This window comes from Astyanax mexicanus, chromosome 15 (genome assembly GCF_023375975.1).
Source record: "Astyanax mexicanus isolate ESR-SI-001 chromosome 15, AstMex3_surface, whole genome shotgun sequence".
Taxonomy (NCBI): Eukaryota; Metazoa; Chordata; class Actinopteri; order Characiformes; family Acestrorhamphidae; genus Astyanax; species Astyanax mexicanus.
In genome coordinates this window covers 32,815,571-32,841,612 of record NC_064422.1, presented here as the reverse complement: position 1 = coordinate 32,841,612, position 26,042 = coordinate 32,815,571, and the positions used below count along the sequence as shown (strand labels likewise).

General features: G+C 37.8%; 2 protein-coding genes across 2 annotated transcripts; one reads left to right on the top strand and one right to left on the bottom strand.

Moving 5' to 3' along the window:
- Window positions 1-869: 869 nt before the first annotated feature.
- Window positions 870-12,017, top strand: tmem235b (transmembrane protein 235b). Its single transcript, XM_007259293.4, has 4 exons — window positions 870-1,327; window positions 2,615-2,674; window positions 3,973-4,110; window positions 8,816-12,017. The coding sequence occupies exons 1-4, from the start codon at window positions 1,156-1,158 to the stop codon at window positions 9,049-9,051; spliced, it is 606 nt and encodes a 201-aa protein (XP_007259355.2). The 5' UTR covers window positions 870-1,155; the 3' UTR covers window positions 9,052-12,017.
- On the bottom strand, window positions 9,480-20,943 carry tha1 (threonine aldolase 1). The gene is made up of 7 exons (XM_022669011.2): window positions 20,571-20,943; window positions 19,552-19,635; window positions 18,751-18,839; window positions 18,233-18,418; window positions 17,336-17,473; window positions 13,734-13,926; window positions 9,480-12,734 (listed from the first exon to the last, which is right to left on the bottom strand). The coding sequence occupies exons 1-7, from the start codon at window positions 20,857-20,859 to the stop codon at window positions 12,427-12,429; spliced, it is 1,287 nt and encodes a 428-aa protein (XP_022524732.2). The 5' UTR covers window positions 20,860-20,943; the 3' UTR covers window positions 9,480-12,426.
- Window positions 20,944-26,042: the final 5,099 nt, after the last annotated feature.

Below are 26,042 nucleotides of genomic sequence, written 5' to 3'. Positions count from 1 at the left end.
CAACTGCCTAGCAACCACCTGGAAAATGTTAGCAACTGCCTAGCAACCACTTAGCAACCACTTTAGAAACGAAAGCAACTGCCTAGCAACCACTTAGCAACACCTTAACAACCATTGGGAAAACGTTAGCAACTGCCTAGCAACCACTTTAGAAATGATAGCAACTGCCTAGCAACCACTTAGCAACACCTTAACAACCACTAGGAAAACGATAGCAACTGCCTAGCAACCACTTAGCAACCACTTTAGAAATGATAGCAACAACCTAGCAACACCCTAGCAACCACCTAGCAACACCTAAGCAATCACCTGTTATATGTTAGCAATTGCCTAGCAACAAGTTAGCAACAGCTTAGCAACCACCTGGAAAACATTAGCAATTGCCTAGCAACAGCTTAGCAATCTTTTCAGAAATGATAGCAACCGCCTAGCAACACATTAGCAATCAAAACTTTAACCAAAAGTTTTACGATTTCAGCATTTAAACAAGCGTTTTTAGATTTCAGCGTTTAACCAAACGTTTTTAGATGTCAGCGTTTAATCAAACGTTTTTAGATTTCAGCGTTTAACCAAATGTTTTTAGATTTCATCGTTTAACCAAACGTTTTTAGATTTCAGTGTTTAATCAAACATTTTTAGATTTCAGCGTTTAACCAAATGTTTTTAGATTTCAGCGTTTAACCAAATGTTTTTAGATGTCAGCGTTTTTAGCATTTAGCGTTAACAGCATATCAATGACTCTTCACACTCTTCAGACGGAAAAAGCTTAGCAACCATTTTAACTTTTTAACGTTATTAGCGTTCTTTTCCAAGCCAACTTAAAGTTCGTTCACGAACTTTACCTTTTCTAGTTTGAATTATAATCTCATAGCTTCTACAGTGGCTGTTGCCGAGTTTACTGACGTGTGTGTCAGAGAGCGCGCGCGCGTGTTGGTGGTGTTGGTAGATGTGAGCGTGCCCGTGTTGTTCAGTCAGTGCAGTAATAATGGTGTAAAAGCGCGAGGTCTGATTTATTCACGGCACTGCGTGCTTTAGGCTGGAGCTGTGTGTGTTTGTGTGTGTGTGTGTTTGAGCTGCTGGAGGAAGTTTGCTGTGCGGCTCGCTTTGCGTCGTTCTGCTTTAGTAACAGAGAAGAGAGAAGAGACTCGGCTCGATATGAAAGTTGGGTTCGGGTCTGTGGTGATCAGCGCTGGAGTTACTGGGATCCTCAGCTTCTGCTTTCTGGCGCTCGCAATAGGAACCGAGTACTGGTATATTATAGAGGACAAGCGCTCAAACCACACAGACAACAACCACCTGCATTCTGGACTGTGGGGCGTCAGTGATGGTATGTTTTAATATGTATAAACCTGTAAAATATCTGCTGAACTGTAGACTGAACATGGTCTGATGATGTATCTGCTGTTTTTATTATTTTGCCTATTTTTCTATGGAGTGGTGTAATGTTATTCATACTGAAAAAAACTGGTCAGCTGAATGTGGTTAAGTTGATTAATCAGCATAGGGTATGCTGTTATTTAAGTTTGATGCACTAGCTGTTGCTGTTGGTTGACTACCTTCACTACCAGAGCTTGGTTAAATTGGTTATGCTGACCCTGCTCAGTCAGTTCAAGCTGATATTTGAGGGTCAAGGGTTGTAAAGCTGATCATCCAAAGAAAAACATACTATATGCTTTAAAAAACTGTCTGGTTATCCAGCTCTTGACTTGAACAATGTACATTGTTTCAGTATATGATTGATTTTTATCATGTTAAAGTGGAATCTCATTATATGTTGCTCACGATAACTATGATATCACAATACTGTGATTCTGCAATACTTCATATGTCGCAAGACAATTATCTTGTCTGTGTTACTGAAGAGGATAAAAACTTCTAAAAAAGAAAATACTAGGATTTATGGATTTATTATTATTTATCAGTGTCAGTTTCACAACCAGTATGAAATAATGACACAACAAAGTGCCTAGCTTAGCTTGCTCCTGTCTCTTTAACACATATACACTGACTGCAGCTCTTCCAAGAGTGTAATTTTTTTCAATGCTAAAATGTCTAGGTAGAATACAATTGCGCTACAGACATAAGCTTACAGAAAAAAAAAATCGAACAAAAAATATATTAAAGGAAAATATCTAATATCAATATTTGACACTACATTGATAAAGTATTGCAAACGAAAACAATACAATATATTGAGGTATCAATATATTGTCCCACCCCTATTGACCTATTGATGCTATGGTCTAAATAACTGCTTAGCTTGGTTACATTAATCATTCCAGCTAAACCATAAAACTCACCCTTTTGAATGCTATGCTGATCAAGAACTGCAAAAAAACTTGACTATATGAATATAGTATGTTTTGTCCTGAATGAGTAGCTTTTCAACCAACTTGACCATCAAAGATAGGCCATCTGAAACCAGCTGCCAGGAGAAGCTGGTCTTAAGCTGGATTTGTCAGCAGGGATGCCTTTTGTTACTTGTTCCCTGCTTGTTACACATCTCTCTGACAGTATTCAAGTGCTGTGTCTTCCAGGAGCTAAAGAAATATGCCATAACCCATAACCCTCTCTCTTTTCTTGTGGATAATAAATCTGCTGTCTTTTATTGTAGATGTACAGCCCTTTTCAGAGCCCCCTCCCAGCCTTTCAGACTCGGAAATACACATGCAGAGTAAGTACGTCAGTCTTTTATGATGCTTAAATCACACAGATTTGAAGTAGAACAGAAATGCTTTCAAAACATGTTTTCTTGTGAGCCCTGTTGAAAAAATAGCCTGAAAGGCTTAGCTGTGGGTATTTTTGTTAATTTCATTTGATGGTATAACTCAGTGTTTCTCAGTCCTGATCCTCGAGGCACACTGCTCTGCACATTTTAGTGGTTTCACACATGAGAAACTGTAAAATGACTTGTTAATTAAGTAATTAGTTGAATCAGGTATGTTGGGAGGTAGGACAGGCAATAAACATGCAGGACAGTCTGCCATCAGGACCAAACAAAAAGTTACCCTAAAAATATATATATTTTTTATTTGCTTCTGTCTTTTTGTTTTAAAATTACTGCAAAACACTAGCAAATAGCACAATATGAACAGTAGCTTGGTGTATATTTCATGTGTAGATGGTGGTTGTAAACATCTACCATCTTCCCACAGGTACATTTGAGTTTGTGGTGGCATTTAAGTGCCCACATCTTGTAAATACAATATTTTTGACATAATTGAAAGGTATGAAGCTTAAAGGATGACATAAATATTTGAAGCTAAAATAAATGGCTAAATATATGATAAATAAATAATATATAAATAAATGTGTATAGAATAAATAATAAAAATTCAGACCAATACATTTTAGTGGCCATAATCAACCAGATGTTTCACCTGTGACCTGTAAAAATTTAATTTCAGGGTTTTGAATCATATAGATTTTAATTTGTGGATTTAAATGTTTTTATCTTGCAAAGCTATCTTTTTATCTGAAAAAAAATATCTAAAGGAAAATTTTGCCACAATGTGTTTTTTCAACAGCATTTTAAAATTAAAATTTTCATTGATTAATTAAGCCATCAAATATTTAAGTTCATCAAAAGTTAGCTAAATGTTATACAAATATACAAATTGCAGATTTGCATATTTATGTCAGCTTTCAATCTTCATATAAAGGCAGCATGAGAAACACTGATTTAGCTGGTAACCCAACAAGACCCTCATTAACCAGGCTGATTTACCATCATAAAAAACCTGACCACTATGGTCCACGAGTCAAGAACTGGTTAAACAGTTTATCCAGATGATTTTCTATCACTATCACTGAATGACCATCTTTTTAACCGTCTTGACAATCGAAGACCAGCTTAGACCATCTGAAACCTTCAACAGTGTGTGTTCTGCTCTGCATATCTCAATGAACATAACTGCATGGTTGTGTTTGCAGTCCAAAGTAATCTGTTGTAATTCACCTTCTTTCATGCAGACATGCATAATGTGATTGCCATTCTGCTGCCTCTGAGTCTGGTGCTGTTAGTGTTTGGAGGAATATGTGGTCTGGTCAGCTCTCTGGCCCGGAGTAGAGCTCTCCTCATGGGTGCTGCCTCCTATTTTCTCCTCTGCAGTAAGTCTCATCCCTTCAGTATGTCTGTCCATGTTCGTCTAGCAACAAAGCATCAGTGTTTTGGTTTCCCATCTACTGGTAATTTGAAGGTAATGGTTGTGTAATAACAGCAGAATGACGTGTTTTGCGATTGCAATTTGTAACATCTTTTAATGAGTATTGATTGGGCTTTTATCTGCTGAAGAAAAGAAAGGCGGATAGGAAATTTGCAGCCTTATAAATGTTACTCACTAGGATTAATTTTGTTAAGAGTTTTGGGACTGATGTTATTACAGCAAATTAGCGTTTAATACCTGTGGGAGAAATGAATGGCTTTATTACATTTTCCTCAGCTGCGGTTCTATCAGACTTACAAAAGAGGAGGGATAAAAGAGAGGATGGGAAGTGTGAACATGAACATTTTTCTATAATGTTCTATAATCAGCATATTAATGCTAATCTAACATGCAGCTCTTGGAGAGCTACCTTCCTGCCAGATTTTATTTTAACCCAAATCTAAAACACACTCATTAGGCTAATTAAGGACCCCTGAACTCATTATTTGAATCAGGTGGGGGTGATTGGGCTTGGATCTGAGGTCTATGGGAAAGTAGCTCTACAGGAGCAGGATTGGAGACAACCTACTGTTAATAGTATAAGTACTTGAGGAACTCTGTGGGGTTCTTTAGTTTGAAACTGTGGATGAACATCTTAAGGTGCTTTGAGGAACTTTTATTAAAAAGATTGTTAGAAGGAAATTGTTTACCTGAAGGTTCCTTAAAACGCAGTAACCCTTTAACTTCCGCTCAACTTATTTAAATCATTATATCTTATTTAAAATGTGTGTAACTGATCGACCTGATTGTACCATCTCTCTACCAATCAGCAGAGGAATGCTTAGCTAATAAAATCCAATATAGGTCACTGTGTTTCAGCCTTTTTAGTATTATTCTGTAAATCACTCCTGACACAGTGTCCATTTTTGGTAAAAACATAGGTAAACATATAATTTTGTATCACTAAAACATGCAGTTTATTATTAATATTTTGTATTTGTGATTTGTGTTTTAGCACAAATTGTTATTTCATATTTTCATAGAAGTGTATAATAGAAAAAACTGCAGGTCTGTAGAAAGAAAAAAACTTTTTTGCTTGGTAAGGATGTTAAACGTTTAAAAGGTTCCTCCACTGTTTTAGACTAAAGAACCTCTAAAAGTCTCTCAAGAATATTGTCATTTTAACAGTGTATTGCATACAAACTTAACTATCTGCACATTTCCTCTCACTGTATCCATGTGTTGTTAGTTATCATCTAGTACCCACACTCAAACTAAATTAATAAATACCTCTGCACTTCAATTATAGTTAATAACCTCAGATTGTTTGTTGGTACAGCCTAAGCCTCTTAAGTACCACACGTCTTGCTGGATTTTAAGGGAAATTGTAAGGGAAAAGTTAGTTGTTTTTTTTACAGTAAAATCCATATTTCTGCTTCTTACCAGGCTCGTTATTCAGAAAGGCCATTACTATACAGTGGAGAAATGTGTAGGAAAAGATGTCACGTCCTCAGTTCTACAGAGATACAGTCAGCATTTTAAAGCCTGAGGTTTAGTGTCCTCTCAATTGGCACTCAAAGCATATGACACACATAAAGGTCTCCTTGTCTTGAAATGTAAGGAGCAGCCAGTAAATAATGCTTTACACGTATCTCAGCGGTAATGAGGAGCACATGGGATGCGTTTAACACTGTCCAACATGGAATGTAAATGAACTGTTAAATTCTTAGCGTCTGCTTTTCTCTGGGTCACTCTGTTTCCTGACGTCAACTACATTACTTCACCTCTGCATTCAGCACTGATTTCATTTGAGGCTAATTTAACATGTTAGGCTTTAATGTTTGCTGTGGTAATTCAACACAAATCATTTACATCACTGTTGTACAAAAACCTTATATCTTCAAAACAGACAAAACAAGTACCTTTGTACCGATTGAACAGGAAGGGGAGTATTTTCCTTCTTAAAATTCTGTTCAGCAATCTACTTTCTTGAATTTAAACAGTTTACCAGAGACAAAATTCCGTTATAAAAGCAACAAAATCCCAACTTTCAACTTTCGATTTTGCGGGCTGGGGCTACATGGCTTATTGAGCACCCCTGAAAAGGGCTAGCTATGCCCATGCTCCGAAGCCTGGGCATGCCCAACACTGGCAGCTCTCAAATCCAGGTATCGAACCCACAAAACTTTAACTTTTAATAAAAGTCAGTCTAAAAAGATTTTATGATATTGGAACATTTCTATTGGTCCATTCTTCATGACAGAACTGTAAAATTCAAATGTCGTAAAAATTTAGATATGAGTTTCCCTCTTTAAATTTGAGAAAGGCCAGCTTTGTAAGCTAACTAATGAAAGCAGATCCCTATCGCAAAGGCTAAACACACAATAGACCACTCTCAGTGACCATAAAGCCCAGGTTTCCATCTCCCACTGACCTGATATGAGAGGAGCACGCACCACGTGCATGATTCTGAAGGTTTGTCTATTGTTCTTGAAATGTTAGGACAAAATTGATTGCCAGAGCAGAAAAGAGTGGACGAAACGAGAGAAAGCTTCACCACAGGGATTTTATTTCAGTCACGCTCAGCAATCATTTTAATCCAAAGGTCTCAGAGACTTCAAAGCTATAATTTTTAACAGGTAGATATTTTTACTTGCGTTTATAAAGAATGAGCTGTTTTAGACCTTTTTAATTTGATCTAAACAACGTTAAACATCTCTGTAGCTATCAAGTGTTCCTTAAATGTATGTATTTAGGTCATTTTCTATTTTACTTTTTGCCTGTCTACCATTTTATTTTATTCTTAATATGACAATAATTTAACTGCTTTAAATTTTAGCTTGTCCACTTATCCTGTACTTTATTAAACTCTTGTTTTCCTCCTTCTTAAATCTTAATTTGTGGTTTATTTTTAATGCTTTAATTCTGTTTGTTTATTGTTGTTTTGTCTCTTTTTAGTTAAATCTTATTTATTGTTATTTTGCTTTTCAGTCTCTTTATCTTGAAATCCTCGGCTGCACTGAAAATGAGGGTTACCCTCACAGTATTCCAGAGTAAAAATAAAAGTTGATTGATTAATTGATTGGTAATGTAAGTCAGGTTGATAATCCTGATCTTTTTAGCTGAACAAACTGCTGTTCTTAATTTCTGAATTCGTCCTGTCTGTTTCAGTCTTGTGTTATTGCTACTTTTGCTAATTAGAACGTTACGTTCATTTCAGTCTTTATTGCCTCTTAAGTTTATGGCTGGTGTGAAGATCCAGTCTCATTTGGTCTGAGTTTAAGTAGATGTAGTTCCGCTGCTGCAGTTCCACAGAGAGCCGCTGTAATGGTGAATTGGTTGTGTTGCCTGCTGTCTGAGACTCAGCTCATCAGAGGGTTCTGTAGTAATGGTGAAATATAAGCTCTGCTCTAATTCAGCAGGTTGTAGTAGGTCTGTGCAGGGTAGGCTGAGGAAGGTGCTCTGAAATCTGCTTGGCGAGTTCCGTGGTTCACCTCTTACCTGTAGGATCTGGTAGTTCATCTGTTGAGTGCTGTTATAAAGCATGTCGATGTTTACGACTGGCACATTGGCGTTGCATAAAATAAGATTTAGATCTGTTTTTTTGGCTAATGCTTGCATTGTTTGAGTCAACTTGAAAACATAATAAGGTGGACCTGAAAGAGTGTGAAAGATTTATCTGGGCAGCCATGTGGGCAAGAAGGGCTGTAAAAAGTGAGTTATAGTCATCTAAATCAGATGCAACACCACATATCTGAATCAGCACAGTGTCCTTCAACAGATGAAATGTGTCTGAAGTTCACAGGACTCTTCTGCATTGTTTAACATTAAACTAAATTGTATACAGTTGCAAAAAAGTATGTGAACCCTTTGGGATTACTTGGATTTTTGCATAAATTGGTCATTAAATGTGTTCTGAATGTTTGGTTGAGGTTATTGCTGCCAAAGGAGGGTCAACCAGTTCTTAAATCCAAAGGTTCACATACTTTTTCCACCCTGCACTGTGAATGTTAACATGTTGTGTTCAATAAAACCATGCAAACATATATTTTTTTTGTGTGGTATTAGTTTAAGCAGACTGTGTTTGTCTATTGTTGTGACTTAGATAAAAATCAGAACACATTTAATGACCAATTTATGCAGAAATCCAAGTAATCCCAAAGGGTTCACATACTTTTTCTTGCAACTGTATTATGTACCATTAATATTTAACATTTGCTTAACGACTCAAAAATGTAATGCCCCAATTATCATTTTTTACACCTATAGTTAATTTGCTGTGGTCGGAGATTAACTGGGAAGTTGGAGTGGAGAGGTGGGATGATGATTGTCCAGGTAGAAAGTCTAGTAGAAAGCAAGTAAAGACAGTTACTCAAATAAAAGCAGAATAAACAATTTTTAATACTCTTGATGTCAGTAGAAACAGTGAATGAGAAGGTGTCCCAGTACTTTTGTCTGTAGATGATATATACAGTAATGTGCACTTGGACAGTTTATGCTAATGTTTGGGCATAATTATTGTTTTACATTAACAAATATGAATGTTTTTACCTCGTCACTTCAGGTAGTTAATTGTAAATTCCAAGGCAGGTTTTGGCCCCATTGTATATTGTAAAATATGGACAAATTATTTCTGTACAAACTGGAATATTGTCTGTTTTTTTTTTTAGGTCTTCTTACACTCTCTGGTGTAAGTCTGTACATCACGTATTCCCAGCAGGCTCTGGAGATGACAGAGAGGAGGATGGGGCCGGAGCAGATGGCTCTGGTTCACACGTCGTTCGGCTGGTCAATGGGCATGGCCTGGCTGTCCTTTATTCTGGAAGTGATAACAGGTTTTCTCCTGCTGATTTCTGCCAGGATGGCCCAATTAATCCAGTACCAGGAGACTGTGGCCCCCATATAGGAGACATATTTCTCCAGTTCAAAGCACTGTTATTATATGAGGTAATTTCTCTGTGTGTGTTTGCCAAGTTAAAAAGTGCACGTACTTGTGTTAGCACACATTGTACATTATTTCTTTTACTAAGTAAGTACTTTTTAAACGCAATACCAGTTATTCTATATGAGGTAATGTTTGTCCTGAATATTGATCAAATGTATAATGTCTGTTATTATTACCTAATTATTTTTTTATTATGGGAGAGAGCAGTCTTTAAGACTGATGGTCGTAAACAAATCTCTATTCACTGACAGTATTATTTTTGCTGCACTTTGCTCGTTTGTTTAAATAGAGGTCAGATAAGAAGGATTTAAATACAGTTTGGCATCTATTAAAGGTTTAAAATAATTTAAATAATGAGAGTGAACTTCCTAAAAGAGAGTGACATACACTTAACCTCAAAAACCGTTGTCTTTTTATTGGGAAAAAAAAAAAAACATTTTGTATAACCAAACCAGAGCTGTAAAAATAGACCAGTTCCATACATTTGTGAAGAAATTACAAGGTTTAAGTTGGGGTGTAAACCTGTACCTGAGCAATTTTTGTTCCAATCAAATCACATACATATTATTTATACTTTAAAGAACAAATTGAAATGCATTCTATTTTCTCCTTAATACTGAATTTCAATAGTTTCAATTTTTAAAGACAACTGGGATTAAATTTTTACTAGCAATAATCTAAAAAGTCACATACATAATTTCTTTTTAAATGCATGGTTACACATCCTCTTGATTTTGTGACAGTGATCCAGTGATCCAGTTAGGTAAGAATTTCATCAGTCTCTTCAGTTTCAATTCATTGTAGGCCACTTCTCCAGTAACTGCGTGCTTTGTGTTTAAGTAATATATAACACACAAAAAATGCTTTCTTCAGTTGACAAATGTGAGTTCTTGGAATATACTTGGAATACATTATACAATGTCCATTTTTTTATGGATAAGAGAAAAAGAGAAAAGCTTATACGGTGTTCAACACTGTGTCTAGGTGCATCCTTTTCTGTCCATGTTCCACAAAGGACCTTGACCTAGAGCTTTCCTCGCTAATGAGAACTTGGGTGGAAGAGGAAATTAAGTGCAGAAAAAGGAGCAGAACGCATATGGATGAACTGAAAGAGTGGACATTTGAGATATTATGCTGTGAAGTGTCTTGCCTCATTTACAGAGCACAGAAGGTGAAAAACATCAGATTCTATGTGAAGGTTCCATTGCACAAAATCGTACCGTACTTTTTTTTTTTTATGTCTAAATTCATACTCTGTGAGAGGGCCTACTCAATCTAACCAGTACAGTGACATTATTCTGTTATCAAAAATCAAGTTTCAAGTCTGTTCAGAAAAGAGTTAGCATTGCAGCTAATCCACTATTCTAGGCTTTTTAATAGGAGCCCTCAGGCCAGATAGTATTAATTAAAAGACAACAAATAATAAAGGGCATGTAGGTACTTTTATGTTAATTGGACTTTTATAAGTAAATTTTAATTAAAATATTGGCAAATATTTAATTTTTGATAATACTTACTTCTTAGTAACCTATAGGATATTTTATAAATTCTTTATTTTTAGACGAATAAAGAAACATCAGACTATCAAAAAACTGGCCTTGGATACAACGAGGTTCACATTATTTACAGAATCTGTCACTACCTGATGTTCATTACAGGAGCTGCCATCAATTCACTGCATTCAAGCCGAGCTATACGCTACAGTCGGTGGCTTTATACTGTTTATATAGACATCGGGATTATATCATATTGAACTTAATTAAGAAATATAGTCCAGCACTATTGAGGAGCTAATTATGTACCTGGGTACTCATTGCTATAATACACCAGGTGAGCTTTAAACATGTATGAAGTAATTGTGACAAGCTATTTTTAGAGCACTGACATTAACATGTGTTGAGAATTAAAGGGTATGTTGTTGCCATGGGCAACTATTGATGTGACCATCAATGTTAACACAAATGCAAGGTTTATGTCAGGGGATAAATTAGAAATAAAACCAAATATACAATCCAATAACTTCAATGGGCTATTTGTACACAAAATATCATTAACTCAGATTCACTGCAATGTTGTAAAGCAGATACGAGCCCTCAGGATCTGAGGGATCTGAGTTATGTGCTGTGACTAACACACAGTTCTGGCCTCCTCTGGAGTTGCAGCACAGCAAATGCAATCTCATTTTAGTCGTCATGACGATCCGTCTCTATAATGAGCGTGTTACACACTTATGGGACACTATTACATAAGCCCTGGTGATAAAGTCAATTACTCCAAAAACAGGAAAGCTTTCTAAAGTGTGTTGAAAATCTCTTAATCATGTATGCCTGGAGATTCAGAGATCTGATAGAATTATTTTTCTGTTATTTGCAAATACATGCTTCTGGTATCTTAACTGATTGATGTAATGGGCATATATTGGAATTACTTGTTTTAAATCTCAAACAATAAGAAAATTATATTTGTTTGTTATTTGTATTTGTTATACTTGTATCTCTTAATGTGTTTTTAGCTTTTATTTATGATGCACAATAACCAGATAACTATACTGCAATGCTTTTAAAATGTGTAGATGTGCATGCCTTCTGAAAATCTGTACTGTCTGTGTACAGTATACTGAACATGAAACTTAGGAGTATCAGTTTTGAGTAAGGAGGCACTGAATATTTGGGAACCTGTCTGTTAGAACTGCAGTTTTAACTCAACTTTTTGCAACCTGGGCTAAAAAGCTACAGCCCAGCTTTGTCTGCTTCCTTTGTTTCAAAGTAAAAGCCCCCTGCTGTGTTTGTAATTGTGATTTTATGACATTTTATAAAAATCTGAAGCAGTGGTGGAATAATTTTGTAGCAAGGAGCCACTACTGTGAAATATATGTATATATGTATCTGCTAGGATGTTCATTATACAATAAATAATTTAAAATTGTAGTTTTGTAGTTGCCTTTTTTAATGCAATACAAAAATACACTTAGCTTATTTACTTTATGCAGTTGTGAAAAACCTTCAAAATATAATAAAAAAACAACTTTTGGTATTCAGCCTTTGGCCAAATGTTTAATTTTATTTTGGTGCATCACTAAGTTTGAGCATTGTTGTATGTTTAAAAAATGTGCAAAGTGCAAAAACGAGTCACTGTTTTCAGATTCAGTATAAAAATAGTAATCTATTCAAAATCTTAATGATACTGCAATAGTGCTGGCACTAAATTAGAATAAAAGGCTGTAATAGTTAAAAAAAATAGATCCTTGGTCAATCTAAATCAAGGATTCTGAGGTGTCAGATTTGTAGTTATTAGTTTAAGTGAGTGTAGTAGGTGGAAGAGATGTGTCCTGTGGCTTCATCTGCCTCTTCCTGATGTTAAGCTGCGCTGATGGGCCACAAATTGTGCTTTCTTTATGGCCAGCTGAGTGTCCTCCTCACTAATGCCAAGATGCCACACAGCTCTCACAGTGCCTCCGACATGAGGAAACATCAGGACACTCACTCCCTGACCCAGAGCATCCACCTCCGCCTCACTCACAGTTCCCATCAGCTCACAGAACTCAGTGGGACTCGGCCCAGGGTCGTGCAGACCGAATCGAACAATGTTCGTTTCCATGGCAGCCAAGTCCACCTGGTACAGAGGAGGGTCGCACTGTGTCAGAGCTGCAAATAAAACAAGAGGCCTTTTATTACACACCTGAGGAAAACAAACGACTTTACACTGATGCATATTGGGATAGTCTGCATGCAGGAAATGTTACTACATGTTTGACTATTTATATGCAGAATTTTCATATATTTAACCTCTCTGTATGGTTTTATCACAATCAATAAACAACAAATGCATTAAAATCTGAGTATAATTCTACGTCTTTAGTTCTACTGTCAGGTTTTGTGTGAAAATTTATTCAGAACAACAAAGAGGAACCAACTCTTTTTACTGCACAGTATGTGTGTTATAAATAACAGTTTTAAATGCAGTTTTATGTTAAAGCAGCAGATCCAAAACGTTTTTATATTTATATTGAAAGCCATAGTATTTCTGTAGCATTCTAGTTAATAGCATCAGTGTATAAACATCCCTGCACTGTCTAATATATTTATTTACAGTTTTCTTGCATCTTAGCATTTTCTCCTCCACCAGTCTTACACACTGCTTTTGGATAAATGTTTGCCACTCCTGATGCAAAAATTCAAGCAGTTCAGCTTGGTTTGATGGCTTGTGATCATCCATCTTCCTCGTTTTATTCCAGAGGTTTTTAATTTGGTAAAATAAAAAAATAAATAAAAAACTCAACTTAAATTTTAAGTGGTCTCTTATTTTTTTCCAGAGCTGTATATAGGTCAAATGCACAGCCTCTATGAAAGGAACTGTTAGACATGTGACACTGCTGCTTGAGGAATGTTTACTGTATCCATCTGGCACCCAGTAACAGCCCTTGCATTTACTCTGATAATGCACATCGCTGACATATTCCAAATAATTAAATCAGCAGTAAACTCCCCTTTTGGATGACTGATCAGATCACTTCTATATTAAATTCTAACTGCTACAGTAGATACAATCTGTATCCAACAGAACCCATAATGACTCATATCAAACGAGCTATTCATTATTATAAGTCTAGCCATCTATAATAGCTTAAATCATTTTTACATTACCTTCAGCAAAGCTCCTGGCATTCCTGTGGTCCTCATCCAGTCTACCAGGCATGTCAGACAGGGCAATCTTACCGGCTGCAGCCAAAATGCCTGACTGACGCATTCCACCACCCAGTGCTTTCCGAGCACGCACTGCTCTCTGAATGAAGTCTTTGGACCCAGCAAGCATGGTGCCCACTGGCGCCCCCAGTCCCTAACAAACACAGACATCATAACATATGAACTCTTAGAAACACAACTGCTTACACAGAATCAGAAACTAATAATCATTTGTCCAATTAATATGGATTTTATTTTTGTGTTCTAATTAGCAATATACGAATTTGTGTTGAATTGGGAAGATAATAACACGTCTTTTTTGAGGTGGTCTTGTATACAGTATTGACCACTGGTTAAAAATGATTTAAAGCATGTTTTTTTACTTAGTACTTTCTAGTCCCACTTCGAATTGGAAAAATTACAAAAGAAAATTTCACCCCCTTTACAGTGGCTGACTGAGTTCCAGTCAACTGGTGCTGATAGTCTTACAATTAGTGAAGAGAAGATGACCTGAGTGCAGTGATTGTACAGTAGTACAGATGCCTGTCTCTGGAAGGTCCAGTCACTGGTTAATCAGTATTCCTACCCACAAATCAGTTGTGAGTCACATGTATTTACTATGTATAAAGTCAGCAAAGCCTCATGCTTTGGTGTTCGCTGTCTATTGTGTTCAACTGCACTACCTCCATTTTACATCACACACACACACTAAAGACTGTACTTTTATAATTTCATTTTATTTTTTATTTTGTTGTATTTATATGTATGATTTATATTTTTTTATCTTTTTGTAACTTTGTGTGCTATACACACCTGCTGCTGGATGTCAAGAATTTCCCCTCGGGGATCAATAAAGTATCTATCTATGCTTAAGGTTTTTGTTACTCTGAACAGTAAAGTAGTAGAAAAAATTTACTTTTTAATATTTGGGCCTTTGAGAGCAATAAAACTGGAGAAAAAGAAAAAAAAGTGAAGGGATACCACCCCATCACGAGATGAGTGAGAATACCAGGGACTGTCTTTTGGATTAACTGGCATCTGTTAACAATACTGATCCATAGTGCCTCACTGTAATGATCTGAAATGCTATTTCACTGCCTCCTGCATTGAAACATTACTTGTATATTACATATTAGCTTATTTACAACACAAGTGTTAACAACACCTGTTTGAAATTAGGCCTTAAAACCCACAAACTTTTTCTTTAAAGGATTTGTTTCCATTTTAGATAAAGGACCAAAACAACACAGTCCAACTGTTCTAACAGAAAAGCTGGGTATAATTAACAAAATGTGTGCTTTACTTTAATTGTGTGATATTTGCCTCCTATTAATTTTTAATTTCACACATACGTATTTCCCCCTCTAACATTTGTGAACAATAATGTGATTTATTGTTAACTGGTTTATCTCTTCACTCAAAGCAGGAGATGTCACATGACACTAGTCCTCTGATCTTCTGATTCTAGCTTTGTACAGTAAACAAGCAGCTCCTAGATGTAGACCAAAGCATATTTTGGACATTAAGTAAGTAAGTAAGTTTGCCACTAAACACAGTAAGACTTAAGCAGTAATGCACTGTGGAGTTACTGAGCATTCCAAACAAACTAACTTTCTAAATCCAGAGTGAGTCTCCAGACATCTACTGACAGAACTGAACAGTCACTGAATTGCAATTGTTTCAAATGGAATGTAGACCATGAAGGGAGTAATATCATGAGAGGACAGTAAGTGAGTTTGCATATCAACCCTCTTAACTTGTGCTGAGGGACACAAAAGCAATCTGTTAATAATATCTATTCATGTACTTCATTTCATGTCTTTCAGTGTCAGGGAAAGAGTCAAAATTATGCAAAAGAGATGGCTCATTTCCTGCAAGATACAAACAAGTCCTGTAATTAAAATGCAAATATCCTCTTTGACACCCACACTCTGGATTACATTAAGTGGGAAGTATGATTGGGTTTACTTCAGCCAGGCAACCCTGCATGTGAGCAATGAAGTGAATAGCAATGCAGAGCTTACTCCTTCTGGAAAGAAAAGCAGGGAGTCTCAAATTCTGGGTGGAAGGACATGATTACAGGCCTGCTGCCAGCCCTGAGATTCAATATTGTGTAGAACAAAGAAGCTTGATTACATGGACAGCAAAAATGCTGTAACCGGTTACATAACCAATAACTGCCTTCATTATGCAGGAAATCTCTATTGTGTAGACAATTCACTTAAGAAAAGTATCATTTATAAGAAGCTGCGCTTAAAACCTGCTAGTCTTTAGGTGTTAGAAACCATGAAAGTATCGTGAATGAGTAAGCAGGGGTGAATGTAATGGCATCTTTCAAGTTTTTGTTTTTTCAAACACCAAAAGCCATGTTGTCATTTAAGCATTATTGTAATCCAGATACGTAGGAGTTTCCCTTTTTAAAGATTTACAAATTAAAAAATGTTAAAGTGGCACTGCTTAAGTAAATTTGTAATTCTAACAATAAAACTTAACGTCTCATTATAGTTTGTAGAGCATGATGTTAGCACTTACATCTGCTTGTGTCAGTAACTGCACGCTGTACAGTATATTTCTGTCTTCATAACATTTTAATAGACTATTTTGATACAGTACTATGTTTATACTTCAGTACAGACTGTTTTTTTTTTTCAACTTTCCATACAGTTTTACTGTATGTAAATATTGTCCAGAAAGAAACTATTGTTTGGGTTAGAGAACTGATGTAAGAGCTGATTCCTCTATTTATGCATTTCTTTCTTGGTTTTACATCCAGCCTGCTTTTGATATGGTGTATGAATTCATATCTTAACAGCAGAAGCATTTCAATACACTTTTGTAAAAAAAAAAAGATATTTTCCTTAAAGTAACCTGGATTATAGCTCTTGACATGCTGGAGATAGCTCTGTACTGTATATTTGATATGTTTGTTCACAATATACAAGTTTTTAGTGACTTACTGCCCCCCCTTGCTACCATGTTAATAAACAATATGAAATAATATACACTGCCTGGCCAAAAAAAAAGTCACCATCTGGATTTAAGTAAGTAAATGATGTGGGGTTGATGCTGCAGTTGGTCTGGTCTAGGTTTAGCAACAGTATGTTCTCAAATAATGAGGAAAATACTGAATATAGACCAGGTTATTCCATCAATGGATTTTTTCTACCCTGATGACACGGGTATATTCCAAGATGACAATGCCAGGATTCATGGGGCTGGAAATGTGAAAGAGTGGTTCAGAGTCCAGACCTGAACTTAATTGAGAATCTTTGGGATGTGCTGGAGAAGGATTTGTGCAGGGGTCAGACAAATTAATGCAATACTGGATTGAAATAAATCTTGTGACATTGCAGAAGCTTATTGAAACGATGGCACAGTCAATGCGTGCCGTAATCAAAGCTAAAAGGAGGTCCAATTAAATATTAGAGTCTGTGACTCTCTTCTTTTGGTGGCCATTTGTTTTGGCCAGGCAGTGTATTTTGCATGCTATAATAGGCATTACATGTAAAAAGAACATTAATAAAAACTGAGATTAAATCATTTTTCAGTGGGTAGACTCCTACCTTAGACAGACAGACACTGACAGAGTGACAGTGTTTCAGTATGACAGACGGATGGACACCCAGCGCCGCTGCTGCATTCATCAGCCTAGCCCCATCCATGTGCAACGCAAGTCCATACTGATCTGCTAAAGAACGCAGCTAACACACACACACACACAATGAAATTACAGGCAATCAAAATACTACTAGTAATAATATCAACAGCTTTTACACTTCTATATACACCTCAAAGCTTAACATATAATTTTATGGTACAAAAACACATTACTCTCTTCTTATATATATCTAGTCATAGTCATAAGTCATACAACCTACATAGTCTCAATTTCATAATATTAGCTTGAGAAAGACTGACTTTGTATCAGTATTGGCCAATTTTCAGTCAAAATTTGCAATCTGCAGACATTTCTCTAGATAAGTAAACAGAATAAAGATTTTTAACACCATTAATCATGTACCCCTCTTAAGAGTACTTGTTTCAGTCCAAACAGTAGCTATTACCATAACCACACAAAATCCTGCTATCTATCTACAGAATACTTTAAACCAAAGTTAAAAGAATCATGTTTAACAAAATAGAGTTTTAAGTGTTGGATACACAGCTCTTTTGTTGTGCAGTTCTATACTGGAATTTCTTTTAATGCAGTTGATTAAAAAATTAAAGTATATTTCATCTTGAGAAACAGTTGTACAGCACATTAACTCAATAAGCTCTCCATAACAATGCATTACCAAGTCCTAAAAGTTTAGGACTTGGCACCTAGTTCCACCCAAAATCTGCATCAGCGATCAGCCCCAAAAATACTGATCGGTCCATCTCTACATATATAGAACCATTTTCAATCAACAATATGTCATTCTGACTAACACAGTGGGACCTTGTTGTATGTCTCTAACCTCCTGCAGGAAGGGGAGTGGGACCACACGTCCACCCAGAATGTTGTGTGTGTTTTCCACACACACCAGGCGGGAGCGGGGGTAGTGAGCATCAGGGTAACCATGACGAATCTTCGAGTCCAGCTGGTCCAGATCAAACGTTCCATTAGGCAGAGTCGTGACGGTAGTGGAGTGTACGCCGGCAAGCTGGGGAAACGCATCAGAGCAGGTGCCTTTCATCAACATCCAACCCATCATGAACAGACCCCCAGATAATGTGGCATACATCAGAAAATGCACGCTCTATAGAGTTTGCCTTGTGGGAACAAATCACAATGAACTCTCTGGACAGCTGGTTTAAACATTGAGCTTTGGATTGGGGTTTAAAATAATGAGTAAATGTCAAAACATGTCCAGTCAACTCACTCAATTATTGGAACTTGTGATGGACAGTGCTAGTTAAATTGCAAAAACATTACGAAATTAATTCTGGTAAATGAAATAAATGCTTGCAAAGATGGGCATGTTATAAACCATACCTGTGCACTTCCTCCCTGCTCATATATGTGCAGGTGAGACAGATCACCTAATATCATTTCATCCCCTCTTTCCCTGCAGTGCACCATAACTGTGAGACAGAGAAAAAGATGCAAAGAGCTGTGAGACTTTTCCATTTTAGAAAGCATTCCAAATGCTGTCCTAAAGGTGTTAACATACAGCACTATGCAAAATTCAGATTTGTATCATGATATAGTGTTTTCTTAATGTGATGTCCCCGAATGTGTCTTAATTTAATATGAAGATGTGCCTTGTGTACATATATGTTAACATTAATATGACACTAAACATTTTGCAGTGTTTATTTAAACTGTGCACTCAGCTTGCATGCCCTCAGGCGTAACAACGCACATATTTCTAGGGTAAATAAGGTTTTCAGTTCTGATGTTAGACTTCAATACAATTCAAAAATTGCATGCACTGACAACTTTAACATAAATATATATTTCCCTTTTACATTTACACACATATTTCACAGTTGTTTTAAAGTATTACACTGAAACACTGCATGTGTAATTGCTGTGTAACAAATTTAAATATAAAGCAACAGCCTCAAAAGGACTATGATCTAAAACATTTCAGAATTCATGTTTTAGGTTACCATGCTGCCATTCTCATACTCAAAAGCTTACAAAGAAAATGCGAGTCTCGCGATTTTTCTGAGGGCTCCACTGAAGAAACTATATTATTAACTCTGTACCTTTTCCCACTATGCTATTACCATTGAAGAATAGAAACTAATTTTATCTTAATCTCTTGGCACTGTTCACCATTCATCTTACCTGAAATCAGATTGCTCATGGTCCCTGAGGGCATGAACAAAGCTGCCTCCATGCCAAAAATGTCAGTTGCCATCTTCTGCAGTTCTACAAACACATACACACAGAAAGAAAGAAAATATATTTAAACAATTATAAAAAATTCACATTAGTCAGGTGCAAGTACCTGTTTTCAGATAGGGACCAGAACAGTATTTAAGAACAAATTTTAACAGTATACATATTTTGTGGGTTGTTGTTTGGGAACTGATGTTACCCGGCAAATTCTGTCAACTCATGTTATCCCGGCAGGCAATTCCATTAATCCACAATCAATCATTAAATTTTTTTAAATACACAGAGATACAAAGGGAGACCTCTTCTGGAATACACAGGAAATGTAGGCAAGTACAGAAAAAAAAAAACATTTTTCTTTAAACTTAGTAAAAAAAATATTAATGAAATAAAAGCTCCCAAATAAAAAAAGTCCTACATATATTCTTACATTCTCTCAGATATTCTTAAGCCACAATTCATGTAGATCATTTGTAACACTGCCTTTTTATTATGCATTGCAATAATCAATAAAATTAGAAGAAACAGACACGAACAAACAGTGAAAATAGGGGAAATGATAGCTGTTTTTTTTTTACAAAAGAAAGCAATTAGAACCCATAACATAAAGACCCATGCAGACAAACCTTTCCACAGTTAGCAGCACCCCAAATGAGAGCCCACATAAATGCTTTACAGAGTATTTTAAGTTCAATATTGGATGACTTCAGTATTCATTTAGAACGTAGGAAAAATGAGAAGATGAGTCTCAAAGTTTGGTACTGTATAAACGTTAATGATTAACTCTATAGAGTATGGTTAAGTAGTTGTTTAGCTAATTGTTAAACTGAGTGCTGAGTGTATGTACATTTATTGAAAGACAGGTCGAGCTGTGCTGCTGCGGGGCAGTAACGTTATCGCTTTTTCAGCAGATAAAAAACTTTTGGCTGAAGTAATGAATACAGTTATAAGTGGGTGACATGTCTAACCATTAACCGTGGGGTCTTCTCCAAACACATCGTCCCCCACCTCCGCTTCGGCCATGGCTCGTCGCATCGCGGGACCGGGTTTGGTGACCGTGTCGCTGCGGAGGTCCACCGTGAGCACCGGCACTGACCCGCCAGTGTCTGCGGCTCCCGCTCCGGTTCGGTTGTAGTAAAGCCTGACTGGGGTCGCTCTGAGGAAGCGGCGGGCTGGGCTGCCCACGGGGGAGGCCGGAGAGCGGCTTGTGCATCTCAGAAGCGCCCGGACTGAGCGGAGGAGTGTGTTAGAGCTCATGGCTGAATCTGCAGTGTGGAGGATTTACTGTACACACGCTTTAGAGCCTGCCTGAACTTTGCATCTGTGCTTTCGGCAATCATTGACTACAGCAAGGCATCAACAGTACAGCATGATTAATCGATTCGAGAGAGGCGTACCAATAATAATAAGTGCATTCCCCTCCTTTATCACTGCTCTCTGGGGTGGCAGTCGGTGAGCTGCGAATTTGAACCTATGTGGTAAAATTACGTGAATATGGCTACATATTACCATATTAGCTACTTTTTCATACCTGTCAAGTCTCCCGTTTTGGCCGGGAAACTACCGTATTTTACTCCTCTTTCCCGCTGTCCTCCCGTATTAGTATTTTCCCGTAAATTTCCCTTATTATATTAAAATAAAAATATATATATTATTGAGGAGACAGGGAGCTGACTGCTCTGTGTCTCTTAACCAATCGTGCAGCCGGTTCAAGGAGAAAGTCCCGCTTTTCAGGAGTAGGGTATTGGGCTTTTCAGGAGAAACAGCCAATCAGCTTGCAAAGGAGGGTCAGTGTGGGGAAGCCACAGGCAGCTTGTCGGAGCAGCTGATGTTAAAACATATCTGGACATACAGCGATTTTTCTAAAAGAAAGGGAACGGTAGGCTAATCATGTAAACTGTGATGAGATTTTTCTGATAGCTGCTTAAAAATACTCGTCTCTGAAATAAAACACACAGATTAAACCTTTTAAAATAAAAAAAAATACAGCTTGAACTAGAAATGTTAAAAATTAACTAAACTGATCAGGGGTGGAGTGATCAAAAGATTCAGTTTGCAGAATTTGTGCACCCTTTGTTCAATTTTAAATCCATTAAATAAATAAAAAATATATTATAAAAAAAGAGTGCATTTATGCCAAAAAGACATGAAATCTTAACTTTTAAAAAAATATTTGGAAAAGTGTTTTTAATTTGGCTGTATTAAAAGAATGACATATGTAGGAATGTCCGCAACATTTCAGATTATGATAATCAGGTAAGACAGGTAAACCTGTCTTAAAATGTAAGGGATACTGAACCTACGTTGGGCTGGTGGGACAACTTTAAGTGGACAGAGGAAAATATTCCTTATTTTTTAATCTAAAATTTGACAGGTATGCTTTTTAGATATTTTAGAAAGCTTAATTACTCAACATTTTAATTGTGGGTGGTTTCTTTATTATTGTAGGTCTAACGGTACGTGTCCACTGGCACTTTTCTTAAACGCAGGTCGCTGTGCCGGTGTTCTGTCGAATTCTGCTACCTTGTCGAACCGTGCTGCCCCAATGTATATTTAACTGTAAAAATACAAAAGAAGCACTATTTTAGGGCATGTACCCAGTGATATTCCAGTAGATGTACGTTATTAGATTTGGATTGCATAATTCATTGTACCATGGCAAAGTTATAGTAAATATAGCTCATTACAAACTGCTTTTGTATTTATTTATGATAATAAGTGTAATTTTTAGTTTCCATTTACACTTTTGTGCAATGACAGTGCGTCCAGGTCGTTTAATGCATATAAACCCCCCTAAACCCCAGTAATTATACATAAAACTCGAGAAATAATTAAATTGTGTAGGTCGGCGCATGCGCAGTACCTTTGGGAAGCATGTATCGATGGGTAGGAAAATTCGACAGAACACCGGATCTCTTGGCTCGCCGCGTGTGGGCGTGTCCGTAACGTTTTTGAATTCAAATGAAGCAACAGATGTAGTCAATCATAAGTTTAATATTTTTACCTTTTTAGTAAACTTCACTGTGATCTATAGTTGTATAAATCCATATTCCGCCATTTTAAGCCTCTCTTCTGTGTTTAAAAGGCGCCTGTTCTGTGTGTGTGAGGCTCGTCTGTGTGTGGTGTGGCAGCCTGCTGTTCCATGATTGGCTGGACGCAGCGCGGCGGCCGGATTCATTTGAATAAAGTTGAGATCTGTTCAACTTTCCTGCCGGAGGGCGGGGCTGCGCTCAACGCAACGCAACCCAGTATGCACCGCGGCATGCGGCGGCTCTCTCCATTGAAATGAATGGGATGCGTCTGGGCTTAAGTGCCAGTGGACGCGTACCGTAAGGTACCTGACTCAAGCTACATATTCCTATAGGCAGAGTATTAAAAGTAGTTACGTTAGCTAGCTAGCTAGCTAGCTAAATAGCAAACTAATTTTAACAGTAGCTAAAGTTTAACTTACTTACAGTGCAAACATGATGAAAAAATATGAAAATACTCACAATAGAAAATTATATTCAGATTTCTTCTGCATAATTAACGTCACATACGTTTTGTGGGTCTTTGATAGCTGCCGAGCAGTTAGCAAACAGGCGAGTTAGCTTACTAGCTTAGCTAGTTATGTGCTCACATTAAGCAGCCACTAGTTTAGTCAAACTACGTTTTTAAGAAATTAGTGGGATTCCTATTTAATGTTTATATTTGTTTGTGTTTGACCTGTTTAAGGGAAATTTTCAACCTATTTAGTGTTTTGTTTTTAGACAGAATATTATATAAACATTTACCTTTGCCCAATGATGAAAATCATGTATTTTAAACAATAGGACTGGAGATGCCCAAAATGACATTTGGAGATGCCCAAAGTACGAATTAAGGTGCTTAAAATGACACTTGGAGATGCCCAAAGGGACTCTTGAAGATGCCCAAAATTACACTTGGAGATGCCCAAAATGACACTTGGAGATGCCCAAAATGACACTTGGAGATGCACAAAGGGACACTTGGAGATGCCCAAAGGACAAATGGAGGTGCTTAAAATGACACTTGTAGATGTCCAAAGGACAAATTAAGGTGCTTAAAATGACACTTGGAGATGCCCAAAGATACATTTGTAGATGCGCAAAATGACACTTGGAGATGCCCAAAGATACATTTGGAGATGCCCAAAGATGCATTTGGAGATGCCCAAAATGACACTTCTAGATGCCCAAAGGGACACTTGGAGATGCCCAAAATGACATTTGGAAATGCCCAAAGGAACACTCAAAGATGCCCAAAAATACATTTGGAGATGCCTAAAGGGACACTTGGAGATTCAAGGATTCAAGGAGATTTTATTGTCATTCGCATCTTATGTGGTACATGAGGTGGAACGAAATTGTGATCTCACGATCCAGTTTACACCCAGGAGCTGTTATTAAATAGATATATAGATAAAAGTACAATAAAGGAATACAATAAAAATAGAATATACAAAATAGTTAAAGATAAATACCCCAAATGAAATAAATAGAAAGAGTAGACAGGTTGCAACAACAAGTCCAGAGTGCAAATGTGCTATAGCAGCATGAAATGAATTAGAGCAGTAGAAAATAAAGTGTCTCAGTGCGGGTAAAGTGACCGTGTTTGTGCAGTAATTGTCCTTGTGTGTCAGTGCAGTGTGTTGTTAAGTGGAGTTTAAGAGTCTTACAGCTTCCGGAATGAAGCTGTTTCTCAGTCTGGTTGTTTTGCACTTGATGCTCCGCAGCCTCCGTCCTGAGGGAAGCGGGACAAAAAGTGCATGTGCTGGGAGGGTGGGATCCTTCCTGATGCAGGTGGCCCTCTTCCTGCATCTGGAGGTGTAGATGTCCATGGTGCTGGGGAAGCTGACTCCAACAATCCTCTGTGCAGCCTTCACCACCCTCTGCAGAGCTTTCCTGTCTGCAGCAGAGCAGCTTCCATGCCACACATTGATGCTGGAGCACACGACGCTCTCCACCACACATCTGTAGAAGGAGGTGAGGACTACGCTCCCTAGTCCAGCTCGTCTCAGCCTCCTGAGGAAGTAGAGCCGCTGATGTGCCTTCCTGACCAGAGTGGAGGTGTTGTTGCTCCAGGTGAGGTTGCTGCTCAGGTGCACCCCTAAGTACCTGTAGCTGTCGACCACTTCCACCGCAGATCCTCCAATGTGCAGGGGGAGGTGGGCATGCTGGCCTCTTCTGAAGTCCACAATCATCTCCTTCGTCTTCTTTACGTTGATGCAGAGGTTGTTCTCTCTGCACCAACCCTCCAGGTGTTCCACCTCCTGCCTGTAGCTGGACTCATCTCTGTTTGTGATGCATCCAACCACTGCTGTGTCGTCTGCAAACTTCACAATATGACAGCCTGGATGGAGAGGTGAGCAGTCATATGTGAGCAGTGTGAACAGGAGGGGGCTCAGCACACAGCCCTGAGGGGAGCCAGTGCTGAGGATTATAGTGGGGGAGGAGATGTTGTGAATTCTCACAGACTGCGGCCTGTTGGTCAGGAAGTCTAGGACCCAGTTGCACAGCGAAGAGCTCAGTCCTAGTGAGGAGAGTTTATTTATCAGGGTCTGTGGAATCATGGTGTTGAAAGCGGATGTGAAGTCCACAAAGAGCATACGGACGTAGGAATCCTTCTGCTCCAGGTGGGTGAGGGCAGTGTGGACCACGGAGGAGATGGCATCCTCTGTGGATCGGTTCTTCCTGTATGCCCAAAGGACAAATAAAGATGCTTAAAATGACACTTGGAGATGCCTAAAGATACATTTGGAGATGCCCAAAATGACACTTGGAGATGCCCAAAATGACATTTGGAGATGCCCAAAGGGACACTTGGAGATGACCAAAGGGACACTTGGAGATGCCTAAAATGACACTTGGAGATGCCCAAAGGGACACTTGGAGATGACCAAAGGGACATTTGGAGATGCCTAAAATGACACTTGGAGATGCCCAAAGATACATTTGGAGATGCCTAAAATGACACTTGGAGATGCCCAAAGATGCATTTGGAGATGCCTAAAATGACACTTGGAGATGCCCAAAGATACATTTGGAGATGTCCAAAGATGCATTTGGAGATGCCCAAAATGACACTTGGAGATGCCCAAAGGGACACTTGGAGATGCCCAAAATGACATTTGGAAATGCCCAAAGGAACACTCGAAGATGCCCAAAGGGACACTTGGAGATGCCTAAAGGGACACTTGGAGATGCCCAAAGGGACACTTGGAGATGCCCAAAGGACAAATAAAGATGCTTAAAATGAAACTTGGAGATGCCTAAAGATACATTTGGAGATGCCCAAAATGACACTTGGAGATGCCCAAAATGACATTTGGAGATGCCCAAAGGGACACTTGGAGATGACCAAAGGGACACTTGGAGATGACCAAAGGGACACTTGGAGATGCCTAAAATGACACTTGGAGATGCCCAAAGGGACACTTG

Bases quoted from the DNA above. Each gene is read 5' to 3' on its own strand.
- tmem235b (XM_007259293.4), top strand. From the start codon at position 1,156: ATGAAAGTTGGGTTCGGGTCTGTGGTGATCAGCGCTGGAGTTACTGGG. The intron at 2,675-3,972 runs GTAAGTACGTCA...TCTTTCATGCAG, and splicing joins CTCGGAAATACACATGCAGA to ACATGCATAATGTGATTGCC. The intron at 4,111-8,815 runs GTAAGTCTCATC...TTTTTTTTTTAG, and splicing joins CTCCTATTTTCTCCTCTGCA to GTCTTCTTACACTCTCTGGT.
- tha1 (XM_022669011.2), bottom strand. From the start codon at position 20,859: ATGAGCTCTAACACACTCCTCCGCTCAGTCCGGGCGCTTCTGAGATGC. The intron at 19,636-20,570 runs GTTAGACATGTC...ATGTGTTTGTAG, and splicing joins AGAAGACCCCACGGTTAATG to AACTGCAGAAGATGGCAACT. The intron at 12,735-13,733 runs GTAATGTAAAAA...TTTTATTTGCAG, and splicing joins TGCCAGGAGCTTTGCTGAAG to CTCTGACACAGTGCGACCCT.